At 47.5% G+C, this 19,074-nt stretch overlaps 3 protein-coding genes across 3 annotated transcripts in view; all 3 read right to left on the reverse strand.

The window, feature by feature from the left end:
* Window positions 1-94: 94 nt before the first annotated feature.
* LOC105702121 (mismatch repair endonuclease PMS2) lies at window positions 95-2,653 on the reverse strand. The gene is made up of 5 exons (XM_012429436.2): window positions 2,384-2,653; window positions 2,151-2,310; window positions 850-2,066; window positions 523-772; window positions 95-444 (listed from the first exon to the last, which is right to left on the reverse strand). The coding sequence occupies exons 1-5, from the start codon at window positions 2,468-2,470 to the stop codon at window positions 116-118; spliced, it is 2,043 nt and encodes a 680-aa protein (XP_012284859.1). The 5' UTR covers window positions 2,471-2,653; the 3' UTR covers window positions 95-115.
* Window positions 2,654-2,682: 29 nt separating this feature from the next.
* LOC105702123 (NADH dehydrogenase [ubiquinone] flavoprotein 2, mitochondrial) lies at window positions 2,683-4,051 on the reverse strand. Its single transcript, XM_012429438.1, has 4 exons — window positions 3,849-4,051; window positions 3,565-3,630; window positions 3,039-3,497; window positions 2,683-2,961 (listed from the first exon to the last, which is right to left on the reverse strand). Exons 1-4 carry the CDS (start codon window positions 3,882-3,884, stop codon window positions 2,788-2,790), a joined length of 735 nt encoding a protein of 244 aa, XP_012284861.1. The 5' UTR covers window positions 3,885-4,051; the 3' UTR covers window positions 2,683-2,787.
* Window positions 4,052-4,534: 483 nt separating this feature from the next.
* LOC105702196 (netrin-3) overlaps window positions 4,535-19,074 on the reverse strand; it is an 88,028-nt gene continuing 73,488 nt past the window's right edge. The window contains exons 5-7 of the mRNA XM_023432838.1: window positions 10,449-10,517; window positions 8,542-8,752; window positions 4,535-7,694 (exon numbers count right to left, since the gene is read on the reverse strand). Of these exons, the coding sequence (XP_023288606.1) occupies window positions 7,550-7,694; window positions 8,542-8,752; window positions 10,449-10,517 (425 nt within the window). The 3' untranslated portion in view covers window positions 4,535-7,549. The remainder of the gene's footprint in view (window positions 7,695-8,541; window positions 8,753-10,448; window positions 10,518-19,074) is intronic.

A 19,074-nucleotide genomic window follows, 5' to 3' on the forward strand; every position in this document is an offset into this window, starting at 1 on the left:
TATATTCTACGTGTATATTGGAGATTTGTCTAGATAATGCTGGAAGTCGTGAATTAAAACATTCCTCAGTAAGTATTTACCAAATATAACTAAAATTTGTAGAATCTGGTCAAAATTATTCCTTAAGAAGTGCTAATGATAATAGGTGTCTGATAGTTGGCCTGCCATGGGGACAGTTCCATGGATTTTGCATTTGATCCATTTGTACCAGTAGACGTTGCATTTCTAGAGTGCCAAGTGCTGTACCAACCATAACTGCACTACGGCATGCCCGAGATGCCAGCATTTGTCTCACTCTGCTTGGTCGAATTATTTTATTATTTCCACAAGCTTCCGAGCTACTTTCTCTGATTAAAAATATTAATTCTTCGATGTCTTCTTGACCAAATTGCCAGCCTCCACTCACTGGCATTCCTGTGAGCATGACGCGGTGTCCAGCTTCTCCTGTTTATTTTAAGAAACAGGAAAACTTTCAGAAGATTTGTTCCTGGTTTAAAAATTCTTCAATTAAATAACACGTACCTGTTTCATTTACTTCAAATGTGAAACCATTGTCTTCAAACACTTGTTGATGTTCGATGAGTATCGATTCATTAAGAGCTGCAAGATTAAGTGCTTTCGGAATGATTAATTTTTGGGTAGTTAGTTTCGTCTCATTATTTAGTTTTTCAAATCGGTATTTTTCATCAGTGGCATGCTGATCGACGATGAAAAGGTCCTCTTCCAGTTGCACTATTATGAAACCGAGATTAAATTGTCCTATGACTTCCATCTACAAGTAATTTTTCCATTAATTCAAAATTATGAGTTAAAATAAGCTTCAAGATTGTTAAAAGGCAGGTAAACCACCTTGTTAAATGATCCCTTTTGTAATTGCAGCTGTAATTCCTTTTCCGCTTCGGCATTGCATCCTTCTTTTATTTGAGATCTGTACTTTACGTGTTTATCATATTTTTTACAAGTTTTTGACATGCGTTCTTTTGAAAGCAATGCTTGTTTTATCAATTCCATATTAATTGTCATTTCAGTATCGGGTAATCTTTCTGTACAGTTTATGTCAGTATTATCTGTATGAATTTCTTTCTGATCTACTTGTCTTTCCACGTTCTTGCTGAAAGAAGAGAGTTGTATTCTTTTTGTCGGTGGACTTTCTGCAGTGGAAGGTGAATTAATTCGTTTAAGACTAAAATTCATTTCTTCTAGAGACTTCATTGTAAAACTTCCTTGCATGCCATCCCATTTCTGTATGAGATTCCATTTGACGGCTGCTAAAATCAATTTCTCTTGAGTGAAAAATATCGTCCTTTTATCAGGGGTTACATTTACGTCCGCGCATTCTTGATGGAGTTTCAAGTTCAGAAAAACAAATGGATACTGCTTATTGTTGTACTTATGATAAGTTTGATTGAGTAATTTGGAGATTTTTGTAAGGTCACATGGCCGGCCGTTAACATAAAAGAATTGTCTGTCCGGAGTTGAACGTCCCATGCCTTGAGCACAACTGCTGACATAGAAATCCCATGAAAAATTTAAAGTTGTATCTTTGGGAAGATTGTATTCCTCTAGAGTAGCTTCGTCAAGTGGGTTTATTTCAACTTTTACTATACCATCCAATGATTTTCTTCCAAATACAGAGTTTATATTTTCCAATATGCTTGCTGCGCCCATTGTAGCCACAACGTTAGATGATTTCCCTGATATTAAATTGCTACAAGTGATTTTTATGCCAGTTGATACTAAACAATATCCATATAAGATTTGCAGAGCCTTTGCATATTCTTTTTTGAAATTCTTTTGAAATTCTTTTGCTCTGACTGGCAAGTTCTTAAAAATATTTTTAACGTAGACCGTTGTTCCTATTCCTCTGGCACAGGCTGTCTTCTCTTTTAGCTGGCCGTTTTTGTCGAATTGCAAGTGAAATGCATGCTCACTTTCTTTGTGCCTAGTGATTATGCTTAACTCAGATAACGCAGCCAAAGAGCTGAGAGCTTCTCCACGGAAACCAAAAGTATCTACTTCTGATAGGTCGGAAAATTCACGTAGTTTTGACGTATGATGCTTTAATGCTGTTATGATAAAGATAAATTAAGATTTTATGTAGTATGCATCTATTGGATGCATTTTATTAAGTAAATATTAAGTATATTCACCTAATCCTTCGAAATCCTGCTCCGAGACTCCGCTACCATTATCATTGACAGTAATGGAGGTTTTCCCATAATCTGATAATTTGACATCTATCACTGTAGCCCCACTATCTAAACTATTTTCTACAAGTTCTTTTATTGCAATAGCAAGATCTAGTACCACCTGTCAGTAAATAAATGTTTCTTTTATATTTGCCGGGTTCCATTGATTAAAGTATAGGTTAGAAGGGTCTTACCTGTCCAGAGCAAATATGATGTACAGCTTCTTTACTTATGGCATTAATCTTTTTTGAAATTTCCGTCGTTACAGTTGGTTCTGTCATACTTTTGCTATTTTATTTCCTCTAAAAGGCTAAGAATAACATTCACAAAATATGCTGTCAGACCATCTGACATGTGTTTATCCTATACATGTAACCTTAAATAGGGGAAGCAACAAGTAACGTCTTTTCTTCTTATAAGATTTTATTCCAATAGATTTATGTAACTTAGATTAATACCATGAAGTGGACAATTAAATAAAGATGTGCAGATATAGGGCATTAATATAATTTATTGAACTTTACAACTATGTTCAGAGGAGTGTATACACATGTTTATACTATCGTAGCAACATTCTCTAATTACTCCATGACCCAGTTCATAGGTCAGACCTTATACCAAAACCAGGAGGTGGAGGAGGGCTTGTCAGAGATGTAGGGCCAGCAGCAGGTTCTGCGGCAAAGCGTGGTGAATTTTGTGGACCCGGAGGTGGTCGTTCACCCTTCTTCAACGCATTAATAATTTTCTCTGTAGTCTCTGGAGTCAGATCCTCCTGAATATAAATGTTGAGTTCTTTAGAATTACAGGATGGTTATTAAAAAATACCTTCTATAAGCATGTAATACTTACATAGTAATCGTCATTGACCTGAAGCATTGGTGCATTGGCACATGCTCCAAGGCATTCCACTTCAGAGATTGTAAACAAGTTATCAGCAGAAGTGCCACCAACCTCACAGTTTGTAGCTTTGCATACAGCGTTCAATACCGAATCAGAGTCTCGCAGCCAACAAGGTGTACACGTGCATACTTGTATATGATATTTGCCCATAGGTCTTCTATTGAACATTGTGTAGAATGTTGCTACTTCATAGACTCGCATGTTAGGTACATCCAAAATTTCAGCAACCTTATGCATAGCAGAAATGGGTAGCCAGCCATGCTGCCGTTGGGCCAAATCGAGCAGAGGAATCATAGCACCTCGTTTGTGACCTTCCGGATAAATTTCAAGGAGTGCCTTTATTCTTTTCTGGTTTGCTTCATTAAATTCAAACGGTATGTTTGGATTATCCTGTTCCGAGTCCCTGTGCTGCGGTCGGATAAATTATTAAGAATCACTTCACCAATGAACCATTCATGTTATATACGATACCTACAATGAAAAGATGATCCGACGTATGTGCTGCTGTTGTCTGCATGCCCCTAACATTTTTTAGAACGTGCTGAAATCATTTTCAATGTTATATGTTTTTAGAAGATAGCGATACTAACAGATGTCTAATTTGGAAGGTTATATAAGGAGATAAAATAGTGCATCGTCGACGACTTAGGTTGCGATCGAGTGCACTGACGGTGCATGTTTATCTCGTAATTATTATTTACTTGAACTTTTTTTCGGCGTAATTTGTTCAATGTAATTATATTTTGCAATATAACTAACCAGTGACCCACAGGCTTTTCGAAGAGATGCCAGCATGTTTGGGCCTTACTATCTCTCCGAGAACGAAAATTGCACACTCGTTTATCTCGATGTTATAAACGGATAGAAGTCCTCAGGTGCAGTGGTAAATGAAACAACAAAATTATTGGCAGAAAAATTGCCAGTTTCTCGGGTCTAGAACCATTTTCTAGATTAATCAAGTTTTTCAATGCCAGTGTCGCCCTCTGGTTCTGACGTGCTGGAGCTGATATGCGTGAAATTATCGATTGTCAGAATTATAGGTCTCTACTTCGACTATCGATAAAGTAGACTTTCTGTTATCTACTTACTACTTTCGATACGTTTCGAGCTCTATGGTGCAGAGGTCGCTGCATATACCGTTAGAGTCGCCGGGACGCTCGGTTTGAATTTCCCGTCAAAAGAAGAACCCCGAAACAGGGATCGTGTTATCATGACTCAGTTGCTGGTCAGCAATAATCGCCGTGGCAGTTAACTATTTATACTCAACATTAAAGTAAAGGTTAAGCAACCGCCATCTCGTTGCGTGAGGTAAGTAAATTTAAACTGGGATCCTCAACGAAGGCATTCACGTATAATCACATTTATTACACCACAATACACAATGATACACTTAATAATTTAATCGAACTAATCGTAGTCGAGTTACAATGGCGATCGATTGGTTAACTAGACAATCTTGGAGGTATAAATAGCACACTGATCGCGAGGTCGCTTACATGGTACGCTCTCTACGGGTATAAGTTGCGAGATTATCCCATCCGGTGCTCGTGGCGGCAATGTTTAACGTCCGAAGGATCACGGCCTCGACCGAGACCCCCTACAAGTGGACAATACTAGAAAATGCGAGATTAATCGTTAATTAATGATGTGTCGGGGCACTACGGCGGCTGACCCAGCCTCTACCGCTACTGATCACGGGTAAATATATATATGTATAATCTTTGTCTCTTAACCGCTAACTTAACTCCGTAGGTACTATACAACGTGCTGATTACCGGCGAGCCCGATCGGATGTCTCGTCGCTTAATTAGTCTCAACAAATGCGGCGCGTACACGTCGTGCGCTGGAAAACCGCGATTCCTGTCTAAGGGAGGGAAGTCTGGAAGGTAAAGTAGTAAAAGGTAAAAAAAAGGCTCGCCCGCGAAGCTCATCCATGGTCGCGAGGGACGAGAGGTCCTGTCGAAAAATTCTAGATTCGTGGTGAGCTCCAGAGAGACCTTTCCGTTCCTTCGATACGAGGAGAATCACGAGAAGCCTCGACGGAACGGTCGAAAGGCCTCTCCCAGTCTTTCGATGGAGTCCGAGTGACCCCACGTGTGCTCGGTTAGGAACTTTAGTCGACGGTGAAGTTCGACGGGCGATTCGCTCGGGGATTACATCGGAGGACGAAGGAGACTAACGCTGGTTACATCTCATTTTTTTTTTTATTTCAGATGGTGTTCAGCAGTCGTCTCGACGCTTCGGTGTCGGGAACATGGACGAAGGTGCTCGTCGTGGTCCAGTCCTTGAAGACGAACAAGGATACCTGGGTACGTCAATGCCAGGTCTTCGTCGCGTACACCTGGGAAGCATGTCTCACGGTCTAACGAGGTGAGTTAAGTCTTAAAAACGAGAGAAGCGTTATCGTAATCAAGTAATCACCGATTTACATAATTCTTAGGAATCGCACGTGGAGGACGCAGCTCTCGACGTCGCTGCGGGACACGGTTCTTCGGTTTGGCGAGTTAATAGACGTCCCTTGGTATTCCAGGTGAGGTTAGATATACGTCGGCGTCGACGGTGCGATAATTACATTGCGTCCATCGTGGTGAGACTTACTTTTCTTCTTTTTCTTTTCATTTATTTTCCAGACACGGCGACATCTACCCGGACCCATTACGGAAACGTCGCGCCGGAGTCTGCACGTCGACCGAGCACAGGACGTCTTCAGGCCGAGCTTCTTCGCGCAATCATCGCGATTCATATTCATAACGCGTATGTAATTCCGAGGGAGCGGGGAACCGCATCCGAGCTCTAGGTCTATGCGGCGGGGCCGCTTCTGAATCCTCGGTTTCCCTAAGCCTCTTAATACTGTTTCGCACTGTACAATATCGAGTCGTTCCTCGGGGCGCCACCGAGTAGATCCTTCCTCGACGTCGCCTCCTCGAGGGTACGCGTCCCCTCGAGGTGTTTCGAGATAATGGAGAGCGCGAGTCGCGCCCGCGCCGGCGCAGACTTTTCCCTCGGACTCCGGGCGAGCAATTCGAGGGGTCAATTAACGAGTTCGCATTACGCTACGGAGAGATATACGTACGCATGCCTTAGCCTCTACTCTCCCTTCGCGGCTCGGGCTTCCGTAAGCGCCGGGGAGGGGTCCTCTCTCGCAGGGATAATATACGCATAGAGTGTATAGAGAATGTACAAGAAAATCTACATTAACGAACCGATTTTGCGGATGCATATTTAGTGCGTGCGCGTACTTAGAGTATGTATAAATCCCAGCCGGCGCGCTGCGATCGGCCGAGGAATAAATAAATTAAGGGGGAAGCTTCGTGCCATTTACAGTAGCTCCTTCGTAGGTGCGCGCGAGGTACTCGCCGGTGGTCGGCGGTATTTCTCTTCTCTATCGTCTAGGCTCGATAATTCATGTAATATTATTCTAAGTGTCGAGATATAAGTCCCGGGTACTCGGGAGTGACCTCGGGATTCCTAAGATTCGGAGCTGGAAAAACGTTGAAAAGCGTTCCTCGTTAGGATGCGACTCTCTGCTTCTCTTTCTCTCCCTCGAACTTCCTATGGAGCAGGAGAGAGACAGATTCGCGGGGAATTGACTTCTATCTTTAGACGATCCGCCTGGCCAAGCGAGTGCCGAACCTGGAGAGAATTGCCGGGGAGTTTCTCGCGCGCGTAAACTCACGCGTGATACGGTTTGATGATAATATACTGCGGTTAAATATATTCCGGGCGCCTCGAGCTTACGTTTGTACAAGCCACGCACTCTTTCTCCCGTTCGTTCTTTATCTCCCCTCTCGGTCTTTCTCTCTCGCGCCCGCGCGCTCGGGCTCTCCCCGTCTCTCTCGCTCTCGTTCTCTACGCTAGTGAAATACGGCGAGCCGAGCCTGCTGCGTGTAAATCAAAATTTGAAACGTAAATGCGGTGCGCTCGAGCTCGGCTCGGCCGTTGACACGAGTACCCGAGTACGAGTACTCGAGCGGGAATTCGCCGCGAGTGGGAGTACAGGCATGCGAGATGAATCTCGGCCTGGGGGTACACGAATTGCGAGTCTTAAACGGAAGCACGAGTACCCGAGTACGAGTACCTTGGCAGGAATTCCCCGCTGGAGTACATGCGTACGGGATAGGAGTCTCGGCATCACGGTACTCAATGTCACGTGTGCTCGTTCATGGGAATTTTTTTATGGAAGCTCGAGTACCCGAGTACGAGTACTCTGAATTCGTTTGAGTATGTGCACGCGATAGGAATCTCAGGCTCGCGGTACTCCGTGACATGCGTTTGTAGGAATGGCGAATGTTGAACGAGAGTACTCGTACTCGAGCGAGATAAGAGCACGCTTATCACGCGGGGAGCTTCCGGGCGCGAGGTTCGAGTCCTAAGTACGAGTATTCGAGTACCGAGTACCGCACGCGGGTTACGAATCGATGGGCTACGGCGAGACGAGTACGGGGGCGACTCGGGGATCTTCAATGGCAGGATCTCGCCCTCCGGTGGAAGCGGCGCATCCTGCGGTGCCACTCGTCGCGCCACTCGATCACGATCGACTTTTGACTCACTGTCAAACTCCCGTAGCCGTGGCCGTCGCTCTCCTGGCCGAGGATCAAGTAGGCTCTGAAAGCAATCGGGGACTTTAGAATCCCATTCCACGGAGAAGGGGCGAGATGAACCACGTGGAAAGGCGTCTGGTATAAGGATTTCTCCCAGGACTTTGCGTCAAATTGGAAATATCGTCTCCTGCGAAATTAATTGTCCTACGTCCTCAACCTCTAGGAGGTCCTGGCCACGAAGTAGGATAAGGAGATACTTTAAGGGGTCCAAGATCTTCAGACTTTTTTGACCTAGTGCCGAGAGCACCTCCTCGATGAAATTCTACAATTCAGGAATTATCCTCCGCCAGTCTTTATCACGTTAAAAACATCACGTCCTGTATATCCACAGATTATCGGCTCACTTTGCGTACCTCAATTGCATAATTAGAAAGTGTCTTAGGTCATTCATTTCGGTCATGTAGGATCGGAGTAATTTCTCTATTCTTTTTTTTTTTTTTTCTTTCGCAAGTAGCGATCGTTAGATCAGCGGAAGTCTGAGATCGAGGGTCCCGGTTATGGGGTCAGTTTACCGTGGGACCGACCTTTGGCGTTATGTCCTTTTATACTACCTCGTGGTCCAGGCAATGAGATTTAATTTACCGGGAGTCCGTAGCGCGATTTAATCTCCCTCGAGAGTTTGCGGGGCGTAATGAAGGATGCGTCGATTTTCATTTTTCTCCTCTTCTCTTCCAGGACATGCGAAACGATGCCCTAAAACCCCCGGGCCGTAAACTCGGGGGCCTTCTTCGGGGCCCTCACAATGCGCACTTTGGCCCGGCGCAAGGAGACGAGCATAACCACGTCCACCCACGCCTCGACCACCCGAGTGTTCCTCGAGAGGAGGTTGCTCGACACGCGAGGGCACTTACTTATTTGGCTTGATCTTCGGGCACCTGCAGGCCAGATCCGTGGAACGCACGTAGAGGGGGGTCGATCCACGGCGCAGCTTCGAGTCCTGGCCCTTCTTGTAGACGAATTGCACGTAGATGGTGAATCGCACCCAGGGCGTCCCCGACGCGCTGCTCCCGGTCGGCGGACCGTCGACTTTCTTCTGCCTCTCCGTCACTTTACCCAGGATCGCTGAAAGGGTACGATAAATTAATAAGGATCATTAATTAACGGCATTCCTTTTTTTCTTTCTTTTTCTTTCAGTGCAGCAGAGGTCTTGGGATCGACTTCACGTCGACTTGGGATCGGTGTCGAGGTCTCTTCCCAAAGTCTGCTCCCCGACTGCCTCGACTTGACCCCGTCATCGTGGTTCGACGAATTCCAGGCCAATTGCCGGGAATTAATTTATAGTACTCCGGACGATCCATTCAGCCCGATTCGAGGCTCGACGTCACGACGCTCGACGCCTCGGCGGGCGACGACCGCTCGCCGGAAATGGGATATTCGATTTCTCGTTAAAAAACCAACCCGATACGCGTTTTGTTGTTCGTTATTGTTCGCCAGTCCGAAACAACTCGGCGTCATTATCGGGGCTAGCACAATAAAATTCCTCGGGTATTAAATTCGCCCGGGAAAGGAGATAGCGTTTCAACTTCGCGATATGCGAATTTTTATCCACGGAGAGTGATTGTTTTTTAGGGGCTTGTACAGGGCTGGCGCTTTTGTTTCTAACGAGCCCTTTGTTCCGTTATCATTGAACAGGACACGTTAGGGATGATTTACGTTGGGGTACTCGGCAAGGATATCGCGGATTGCTCCGCGGTCCTTTCGGTGGCTAGGGAAGAGCGTCGTGGTCCGATATTCGTTATCTCGTTATCAGCAGAAGATGAGTCCCTGGAAGTACCCTGTCCACGCATCGCGGTCCGTCGATCAGTCGTAAAGGGAGATCCATTGTCTTTATGGCTCCCGCTTCGAGAATTCCCCAGATCGAATTGCCCCTAACGCTCCAATTCTAGTCAATTCCGGGCCCCTATGCCCTAAGAAAAAAGATAAGTTAACCGAAACGAATTCTAGGCATATCATAGTCGTATCCCGAATCCCCTACAATTGCGCAAAAGAAAACCATTGTTTCGTCGAGAAGAGAAAAAATCCACGTGTCCTTCAAATGAATTCTCTTCACCCGATCTGACATTTCGGACGTATCCCATCGCAGGATCTTGCGAAGTATATTCCTATAAGTCAATCGGGGTTTTTTCTTAGTGTAGACTCTACTCTAGTTAACTTTTGAATTTGCGGGCGATGATTAATGATTTTTTCAAATTTCTCAGATCTTGGAGAGGCAAGAGGACGAGACGAGAAACTCCCGCACTTATGGGAGAGAGGATCACCTATGGAGCTCGGCCGTGCGTGCGATCTACGCCTGGGGAAATCTGTCAGGCAGAGAGAATCACGTTAAAAGTGATTTCCGTCCCCATTGTCCATTCACGGGAGCTGTCAAAGCTGCGGGGCATTACTTAAATAAAGGCAGAAGGCGGGCGAAGTCCGCGGTTCCGCCGAGTCTATTCTAAGTCGACAGCTAACTGCGGACCTGTTGAAGATTTATCTGCGCTGAATCAACCTGGCCGACAAGATGGCTTTCCTCCCTACCACGAGGCCAGACGCCGGACCTCGAGTTCAAAAGCATGCCTTTCTATTATTGAAGCGGCTCGCAGGCCCCGCGGGCCGTTGATTTTTCGATCGGCCTGCAGACTGCACCATGCCTCGAAGAGGAGGTAGCCCGACCACGTGGCCTGGACCAGGTGTTCCAGGAGAAGATTTCCGGCGGAATTACCCGTCCATCCTTCGATCAACGATCCTTAAGCCGATCCCGGTTCGTCTAAGTACTCACCGTAGTCTCGCTTGCAGTACTTGTTCAGGTTGAGTCGTCGCGTGCTGGCTCGGCACTTCCCACACTGATCTGCAACACGAGACAGGAAACGTTAACGGGCCTCGTGTGCCGGACAATTTCCGATTAGGAGTACAGGACATGACCTGCGAGTGCGCCGATGCGATGCGTTTCTCGAAACGGTGCATGCATGTGCATGGCGCATCCTCGCGACCCTATGCGCTGGCTCCACTTACGTCATTTGCGCTCGCCTCGTCTCTCACGCTTGACACTACCTATTATCATCCGACTATATCTATCCATCTATTATCGCGATTACGCCGAGTCCGCATGTCCCGTCCGACGCGGTCTCGGCGCTCAATTAATTCCGAGGGCGATATGTTGTCTGCCGGCGAGTCTACCAGGGATTAAAAAAGGAGGGACTGCTGATTAATATGGCTAGATCGATATCCGAGATTTGCGAACCCTGGGGAAAGGGACCGGCGCGACATCGCCGAGGAACCGTAGATCAGGATCAGGCTCGTCGCTAATTTTCGGACGGTTGATTATTTTCATATTTAATGGTTCATTCATTATTTTATGGGGGGTTTCAAGGGGGCGAGATAGTGCCTCCGCGTTCCATCTTGGCTTGTCGTTCTTAAATTAACCGCCGCGATCCCAGCCGAGTGAATTACTAATTTGTTGAATTACCATCGACGGAAATGAAAGGCAGTTTAAGCGACTCCGCGGCCATTATGCGCGAGTGCGTACGGATAAGATTTCTAAATATAGTCTTAGCGTTTCCTAGCCCAGACCCGTGGGTCCATTAGCACCGATAGGGGGAATAAGAAAGGTTAATTACAGGTGGCGAAGTGCAAAGTGGAAAAACAAATCCTTCGAGCCGGGCCGGGAAAAAAGCGGTCGTATAAGAGCTCCTATCATACCCACCGCGTGGCCATTCAAACGGAGAACTCTCCTGCTTTGAGCGCCGGGCCAATTAAGTGTCAGTAAATGAGGAATAACGCGCTCGCTTCGTTTAATATTACGTATTAACCGGATACAGTAATTTAACGCGTACTGCAATATCCCATTAAGCCGGTCCCCGTGCGGTTCCATGCCATTGCGTACGCATATCACAATAGTTTCGCACCCATTGGATTTTTTATCGCGACAACTCGCCGTTGAATCGTGACCAAAGCCGACGTGTCGCCAAGGGAGAACTCTCGGAGAGACTAAACAAAAAAAAAAGAAAAAAAAATCAAGTACCGCTCCCTTTAGCTATTACAAAATCGCAGAATTTACCGCTCTCGGGGAACTGAAAAAAATAATCATGCGTTGGTTCTACCGGTTGGGCTAAAAATCGCAGAATTTCTTTTAAAGCGCTTTCCCCAAAATTTTAGACCCTTGCTTGGATTTATTTTAATGGGGTGAATTTTTTGGGGCTGGTTGTCGAAGGGGTGGAATTCTTAATGATAAGAGGCGGTGGCAAGGACGTGCGTGCGCGTGCCTCGCATAATGCCCGGCTCTATCGCGTGCGCGAGCATTCGCGGGCATTTCGTAATTATCGGCGTACTGCATCCGTGAAAACTCGTTGCAACGTCGGTCGTTTTAATGGCCCGTGGTTAGCAGTTAGCGGTTACGCGTCGGCGAGACGAAAAGGACCTCGCCTCGTTCTGTCTTTCTCGGCCCAAGGGGAGACGCATAAGCGCGTCTCACTCCCTCGGCCGGTCTTTCCTCGGTCGGTCGACTCCCTCCGGATGCGGAAAGAAACGGAGTTTATTACCGATTCCGTTTGATAAATGTATCATTACGCGTGCGCCCTTTCACGTGACGCGATTTATAGTCTTAACCGCTTAATTCCTTAACACATTGTACGTCGGAAATCGAGCGAGGTGCGTTTCAACGCACCCCGAAGTCATACCCGAAGAGGATCCTGCCAAGTGTAAAAATATCGTAAAATTTCCCGGACCTTGAGTTGTTATCATTTTTAATATCATTTTTTCTTGCACCCTGGCAAGATGAACCGTGTCTCCTTTTTTTCTTGCCGAATTGTCTGGAATTTCAGCGATTTTCCGTATGAAAAAAAAAAAGAAGAAAAATAATGGGAGCGACGACGCGGCGATTCTAATTACCGTAAACGCCGGGGAATTCATCGCCCTTTCAGCGGAAACGAATCGAAACGGCGCGGAGCGGCCGCAGCGTCCGCAGAAATAACGCGCGTGGCCACCGCAAATATAATTACCGTCAACGTCTCTAAAAATATTTCTCCATGGGCCCCCTCGGAGCCGAGTGCCCTTGGCTGCACGCACCCCTTTCCACAATACGCACCCCTTCTCTAAAACCCACCCCTTCTCCAAAACCTACCCCTTCTCTAAAACGTACCCCCCTGTGCGTTCCGGTCGCTCGCTCTTGCGGCCCCGATAACGTACGGTCCGGCCGACGTCATCCATTTCGCGCTATCGAGTCGTGACACCTCCCGCTATTTCACGGGTGGCCGATCGACGGATCGACAGCCGCGGATCAACCTTCGATTATGCACCGATTGCGAGTGCGCGTACAGAGGGAAGCGGGATTTCTCTACTGGCACTGCCCGGCGGATTAATTCGACGGTCCGGCTCGATGGGAAAGGGGTTATCGAGGACCGGGAATATCGCTAAAAAATAAAATTCCCCACCGAATCGATACCATTAAGTTAGTCATATGCTCCTTTATAAATGCACGAGGGGGGAGGAACGATTAGTTTATCGAATTTAATTATTTAATATCCTGTACTTTCATATGACAATCGATGGACAATGCCTTTCCGCGATGCACTGAGGGACTGTCGGCCTACCTGTGATCTCATACAAGTATACGTCACAGGGAAAAAAGGAAAAGTCCTTACGGTGATTTAATTTAAAAAAAAAGAGACAATTCTTTTAGAATGTTTCTTTTGTACAGGTGTAATCCCGTGACCGTCGAGTTGCAAGGATCAATTGGTATCGGTTGCTCGTGATCAAGGGATTCCTATCTGCGACGCACCTGCGAAGGACTCGTCGTCCTGACATGTCCTGCCCGTCCTGTCGCCGCGCCCACGAAGACCCGACCGCGTTAATTGGCACTTCCGCATTAAAAGCCCCGCACGGTGCGTCCCTCGCACGCGGCCTCACCTGTACGCACCCTCACACCTGCGCGAGCCCGTGCGTACGCGGGCGGTCGAATGGATCCGTGCCATTCACGGAGTTCCTCGGAAGGCCATTCATTCCCTTCTCTCCGGTCGTTACGGAAAATCCCCTATTTATAGGAAGCGGAAGTTGGAGGAGAGAGACGGCAGGAAAAGAGCCAGGTGATGGAAGATTCGAAGAGGGGAGGAAAGAGGCTAGACAGAGATTCCGGAATCGAAGACTACCCCCCGAGTATCAGAACGGAAATTAATTCCCCAGGAAGGAAGACACCGCAAAGCCAGGACTAGATCCTGGGGACCGAGATGTAGCCGAACTAGGTTCGTCGAACCATTGTCATAAACGACCAATATTTCCTACATTTTCCATATTTTCTCCCGACCTCGTCGACGATTCTACGACTCACCAGGAGGCCTCCTCTACACGATCGCATAATTTCCTAGTTCGCTTCCCATGGTCATTCGGAAATCTCGAGAGAATCGGACATTTCCGAGGGAAGTTCAGAAATGTCCAAGGACCTAGGTGCTTCGTATCTGTAGGAATTGATAAGCCAAGGGGCCCTTCATCCCGAGAGGCTAACGAGCCGTGATATAGGGATGCTGCGAGGTCCTGGAAATTTCAAGGAGCGCTTCGATGAAGATATTAATGATAAATGGGGTTTCATCGTCGGGTCGATGCAAATCGACGCGGTCTCGGGTCGAGCGCGGATCGAGGCTGCGATCGATCCTCTGCGGTAGTTTCTCATCGATCACTCCGTCGATGGATCCCCTCGAAGTCTGAGCCTCGACCGCGAATTCTGACCCTCCAGTGGCCGGCGATTTACGTTCGGCCCCGGACTTAGATTAATCGACCAGGCAGGCAGTGTTTTCCTTGGCCCGATCGGAGCCGAATTTCGGGAATTCCGAGGTGGAGGCGCCAGCTCGGAACACGTATCCGTTATATTGCGTCAAGAGGTTCTTGCTAAATCGAGCTAAATCGGGAGCCAGGCATTGACCGTGGCCGATCTTGGAGCTCGGCTGCACTTCGTAGATCGATAATTTCTATTATTATTTTCAGGATCACCATCGGACCCTGGAGAGGAGCCCGAAGAAGAGCTCGAAGAGGAGCATGAAGAATTCCTCCCCGAATAACGAGGGCGTACAACCAGTCAGGATTAAGGCGGGTCCGTCGATATCTGTATATCACCCCAGGTCGTAACTCGGCGCGAGAATTTCAATATTCCCGAGGGAGGTCGCAGGGAAGAAGGAGGGGAAGATGGCACGAGGAAAGCCGCGCGAACTCGTGTACGTAGGAGAGGAAGAGGGAAACGGGCGAGCAGCGTCTCCCTCGCGCTTTTCGACGGAGATAGGAAAGCTATTCGACGTAGAGGAAGGAATGTCTCTCGTGCCCGGAGAGGGTCTCGGTTGATTTTAAGTAATCGCCCGGAAAATTCGAGGGGCAAATCGCGAGCTCGTGGCTCGCCGCCCTCCCTATTCTTCCCTCTGCATTGTCCGTGGACAATATCGGCCCGAGTTTACGCCGGATTGATGCGGCGACCTCTAAGCCCCTCTAGGAGCTTCCTCGAGGATTTTTCCTCCGGCTGAGAAGGTCTTCCGGCGGTCCTTCCATCGGGAGGCAAAATGTATTCCGTTTCCCAGCCTAGGGATATATTCCCAGGGAGGGACGTATTTCGTCCCTCGAGGGGGATCGCCGCCTGCGATTAGACCATCTTCCACCCAGAAAAGTCATTTCGAGAGAGGATATCCTCCTCGAGCGAGCCTCGGCAATTTAGACTTGCGAAAAAAATCCCGCTTCGATTCTTCCCCGAGTCTTCGAGGCTGTAACGAGATCCGCCCTGCTCGTTCCACTACTCGTTGATTCACAGGGATATCCGGTCGCCGGATAATTCAATCGAAGGCCAGGTGGACATCGATCTCTCGGTGGAATTCGATTTTAGCCGCCGCAGTTATCGGCCAATGGGCTCGTTCTCACGATGTGTGTTTCACTCCACCATAAGGCCTCGTTTCGCATGTACTCAGTGGTCGAAGCGATCCTCATTTCCGAGCTACCGTTCGCCGCGTTACTCGCACGTCACTAATTCGATATTAGTACGAGATATCGAGTTACGCAGGTGTAAGGGGGACACCTGATTCGCAGCTCGCCGATCCGCAGGCCGACTCTCGCTCCTTGTCCCAATCGAAGGGCAGGTGGACCCTCGGAATTCGATTTGTCCGATAGTTTGCGACCGCTGTATAAGCCACGGTATACTAGGTCCTGACAACAAAGGGAGGAGGAGGATCCGAGTGTCCGTACACAAGACCGCGTACCGGGTTAATCGACACAAAGGACGGCTCGTTAGTCGGGAATTAAACGGATTATAGTGGGCCCTCTCTCTCCATAGCCCGCTCCTCGACCGATATTCCTGCAGGACCCGCCTCAGCCTGGCAGGAATTTCCTCTCAGGAGGAAAGGTTCCTCGTGGCGCCACTTTGTCGGCATTACGACCTACAAGGACGCGAGGATCCTTTTTTCCCCCGTTTTCGCGGAAGCTCTATCCTCCCCCCCGCGGATTTGCCATTAATTATGCATATTGAAATCTGAATTTGCATTGTCGGATCGACGCATGCATAGGGAATCGATCGATCACTGGCCTGCATAATGAGGCCTTTGCGTAAGGAGGAATAAAGCCCCGCTCGTTAAGGAATCATTATCATTGGCAGATATTTCCATCGAATCGAAGTCCGATCGAAAAGTGTCCTCTCCTGGGAAAATTTCCCCGATCACTGGTCGAAATGTTTATTCCACGTACAATCGCGATTCATTTATTCATCGATTTGTCGAATTCATTCCCGGCTGGTGTGCTTAGCTCGAGGGGAGGGCGAAGCGATAGGAGTTATTTCGAAAACATACGCGCTGGACCGCCGACGAGGTCTGGGGGGAACGTATGAAAAAAAAAAAAGAGGAGGAAAAAAACAGAAATACAAAATGGAGGAGGGAATGCAAATACGGAAATCGCGTACGCGCGTCGCGTGACGTGCAATTTCGAATTCCGTTTGAGCGCGGCGCGTTAATTCCCCCTCTATTTTTCTCGTTTCTATTTTTCTTCTTTTTTCTTTTTTTTTTCATCATTTCCCGATTTTTATTCCACCCTCTCGTCGCCCGTTCGGGAATCGGGGCACAAATGGCGGCCGTCCGGCCACCGTCGCATTACAGGGGCGAATTTTCGATATTTTTATTCAATAACCCTGGGGCCGGGACATCGATTGAATTTCAAACGAAATTCAAATTAGGTTTAATTTGGTTAGTCGTGGCCAGGGGGTTGGAGGGGTCCGGGGGCGCGCAAAGGGGCCAGGGGAGGGACCACGCGAATTCTATTATCCGACTGTAGTGCGCTTCATTAAAGCGCCACGAAATTCCCGGATACACAAAGTAAACCCTCCCCTTCGACCTCGCGACCCCTTCCTTGATTCGTACACCCCTTTCGCACTTATCGGAAAAAGTATTCCCAGAGAGAGATTCGATCCTGAGGGATGGAGGGAATTTTTTCCCCCGTTCGAAAAACATCCCCTACGGGGGGGGCCTTAATTCGACCCGCCGAGGGTCCTCCTCCGCGATCCTCGTTTTAATTAGTTCATGAAATTAATTAGGCGCCGGCGATCCTTTACATATCTCCCGTAATGCGAATATAATGGCCCGGGAGATTGCCATTCTTAAATAACTCGTGTAATGTGAAAATAATGGCCGCCAAGCTCACGGAGTGCCATTAATTACGCGAATGGCAACCGGCCGAATAATTGCATCGCTAATGTATATAAATTGGAGGGAATTTCCATGCGAGATACGAACTTGCCGTGATCTCAGGGATTACTCTCGGAGGGCCTGCATCCTTTTAGAAATTAGGGGAAAAAAAATGCTCTCCTCTGGAACCATGTATCCGTCGTTGTTATTGTACGAATTGTCGTGTACGAATTGTCGGTATCATGTATACGGTTAATCGTGAGCAGTTGTTATTCATTTTTTATTTTTTTTTGGGGGGTGCTCCAGGAACGAAACTCCGCGAAATCTCATTCTTCTCCTCGAGGACGAGTCTGGTATCATGGATCGAACGTGACTGACAGTAGGAACGCCGTGCTCGTATCGGGGAGCCCTTTAACCACCACCACCGGCTGTTACAGCTCTTTCCATTTTAACGTCACCATTAAAGCGCCACCATTACCGACCGCGCCGTCCGATAGCTCCGCCGAGGCCGACGGTAATGGTGGCGGTTACTTTCTCGCTCCCGATATCGGGCGTCTTCATCTTCCGCGTTATTAGGACGTCGTGTCACGCCTCCGGGTGTCTCATTAAATCCGTTCCACCGCGCGCCGTAAGCCGACGCCGCGACGGAAGGACAGTACGAGGAACGAATTGACGTCGGCCGTGTCGTGCCTTCTCCTCCGGGATACCAGATACGCGATGCGCAAGAAAAAGAGGAAAAAGAAAAAAGAGGAAAGAAATTCGAAAAATCAAATCGTCGACCCTAGTTCTCTCTTAGAGGGGTAGAAAATGATTTTCTTGATTTTTTTAATGCCGTGTCGTGCCTTCTCCTCCGGGATACCAGATACGCGATGCGCAAGAAAAAGAGGAAAAAGAAAAGAGAGGAAAGAAATTCGAAAAATCAAATCGTCGACCCTAGTTCTCTCTTAGAGGGGTAGAAAATGATTTCTTTTATTTTTTTAATGCAATACGTGAGGAGTGGTAGTAAAGAATTCCAGTGTCAGGAAGGAGACCAGAAACGTGAAATTTTATCTTTTACAAATAAATACGAGCATGAATTTCCTGGGCAATGAGGAATTAATATCTGATAATTCTCTGGTTATCCAAGGATTTTATGTACGTGAACGAAGGAGAATGTATATTATGGATTGATGTTGTTACGTGATATTTATTAATATAAATTCAAAGGGCCGGTTTTTATGCGATAGCGTAACGTGTTTCGGGCTTAGTGAACGCGTCGAAGTATCGGAATTTGTATTGCCAATTTCTGAATTATTGGATAAGGGGAAAGTTTCGTTTTGCAACCGCGTAATCCATCTGCCGGCAATTGCCGAAGATTGACAGCCACGGCGGTGGACGTGGCCCGTAAAGATGGTGTAGATTACCACACCGAGACGTGAAAGTCGTATCTGGCCGCGATGATTAGGCCAATGTAAGATTACGGCTGATATGTTTGGTAGTTTATCATAATCATGGCATTGTATCTTAAGCGGCATTATGGTTCCTGACAGCCTAATATATCTATTAAGATCGGGTTGCTCGTCGGAGGTAGCTGGAACGACGCGCCGGCAATTTCTCCGCCTGTTAGGCCCAGACAACTCGAGTGTCCACTTTCTTTGAGGTGAAACGACGTACTCGTTGCTCTGGATGTAATCCACGGCGAGAAATTTATATCTCAAGTATTTCCGTCAAGTTAAATTCTAAAGTTAAGTCCTCCGCGATCGTTGGGATCGATTTAATAGAATAGGGAGATTC

This window comes from Orussus abietinus, unplaced genomic scaffold (genome assembly GCF_000612105.2).
Source record: "Orussus abietinus isolate OABI.00-Male unplaced genomic scaffold, Oabi_2.0 scaffold22, whole genome shotgun sequence".
Classification (NCBI taxonomy): domain Eukaryota; kingdom Metazoa; phylum Arthropoda; class Insecta; order Hymenoptera; family Orussidae; genus Orussus; species Orussus abietinus.

Bases quoted from the DNA above. Each gene is read 5' to 3' on its own strand.
- LOC105702121 (XM_012429436.2), bottom strand. From the start codon at position 2,470: ATGACAGAACCAACTGTAACGACGGAAATTTCAAAAAAGATTAATGCC. The intron at 2,311-2,383 runs GTAAGACCCTTC...ATTTACTGACAG, and splicing joins ATCATATTTGCTCTGGACAG to GTGGTACTAGATCTTGCTAT. The intron at 445-522 runs GTACGTGTTATT...TAAAATAAACAG, and splicing joins ATTTGAAGTAAATGAAACAG to GAGAAGCTGGACACCGCGTC.
- LOC105702123 (XM_012429438.1), bottom strand. From the start codon at position 3,884: ATGCTGGCATCTCTTCGAAAAGCCTGTGGGTCACTG. The intron at 3,498-3,564 runs GTAGGTATCGTA...ATCCGACCGCAG, and splicing joins CGTCGGATCATCTTTTCATT to CACAGGGACTCGGAACAGGA. The intron at 2,962-3,038 runs GTAAGTATTACA...ATTTATATTCAG, and splicing joins AGGTCAATGACGATTACTAT to GAGGATCTGACTCCAGAGAC.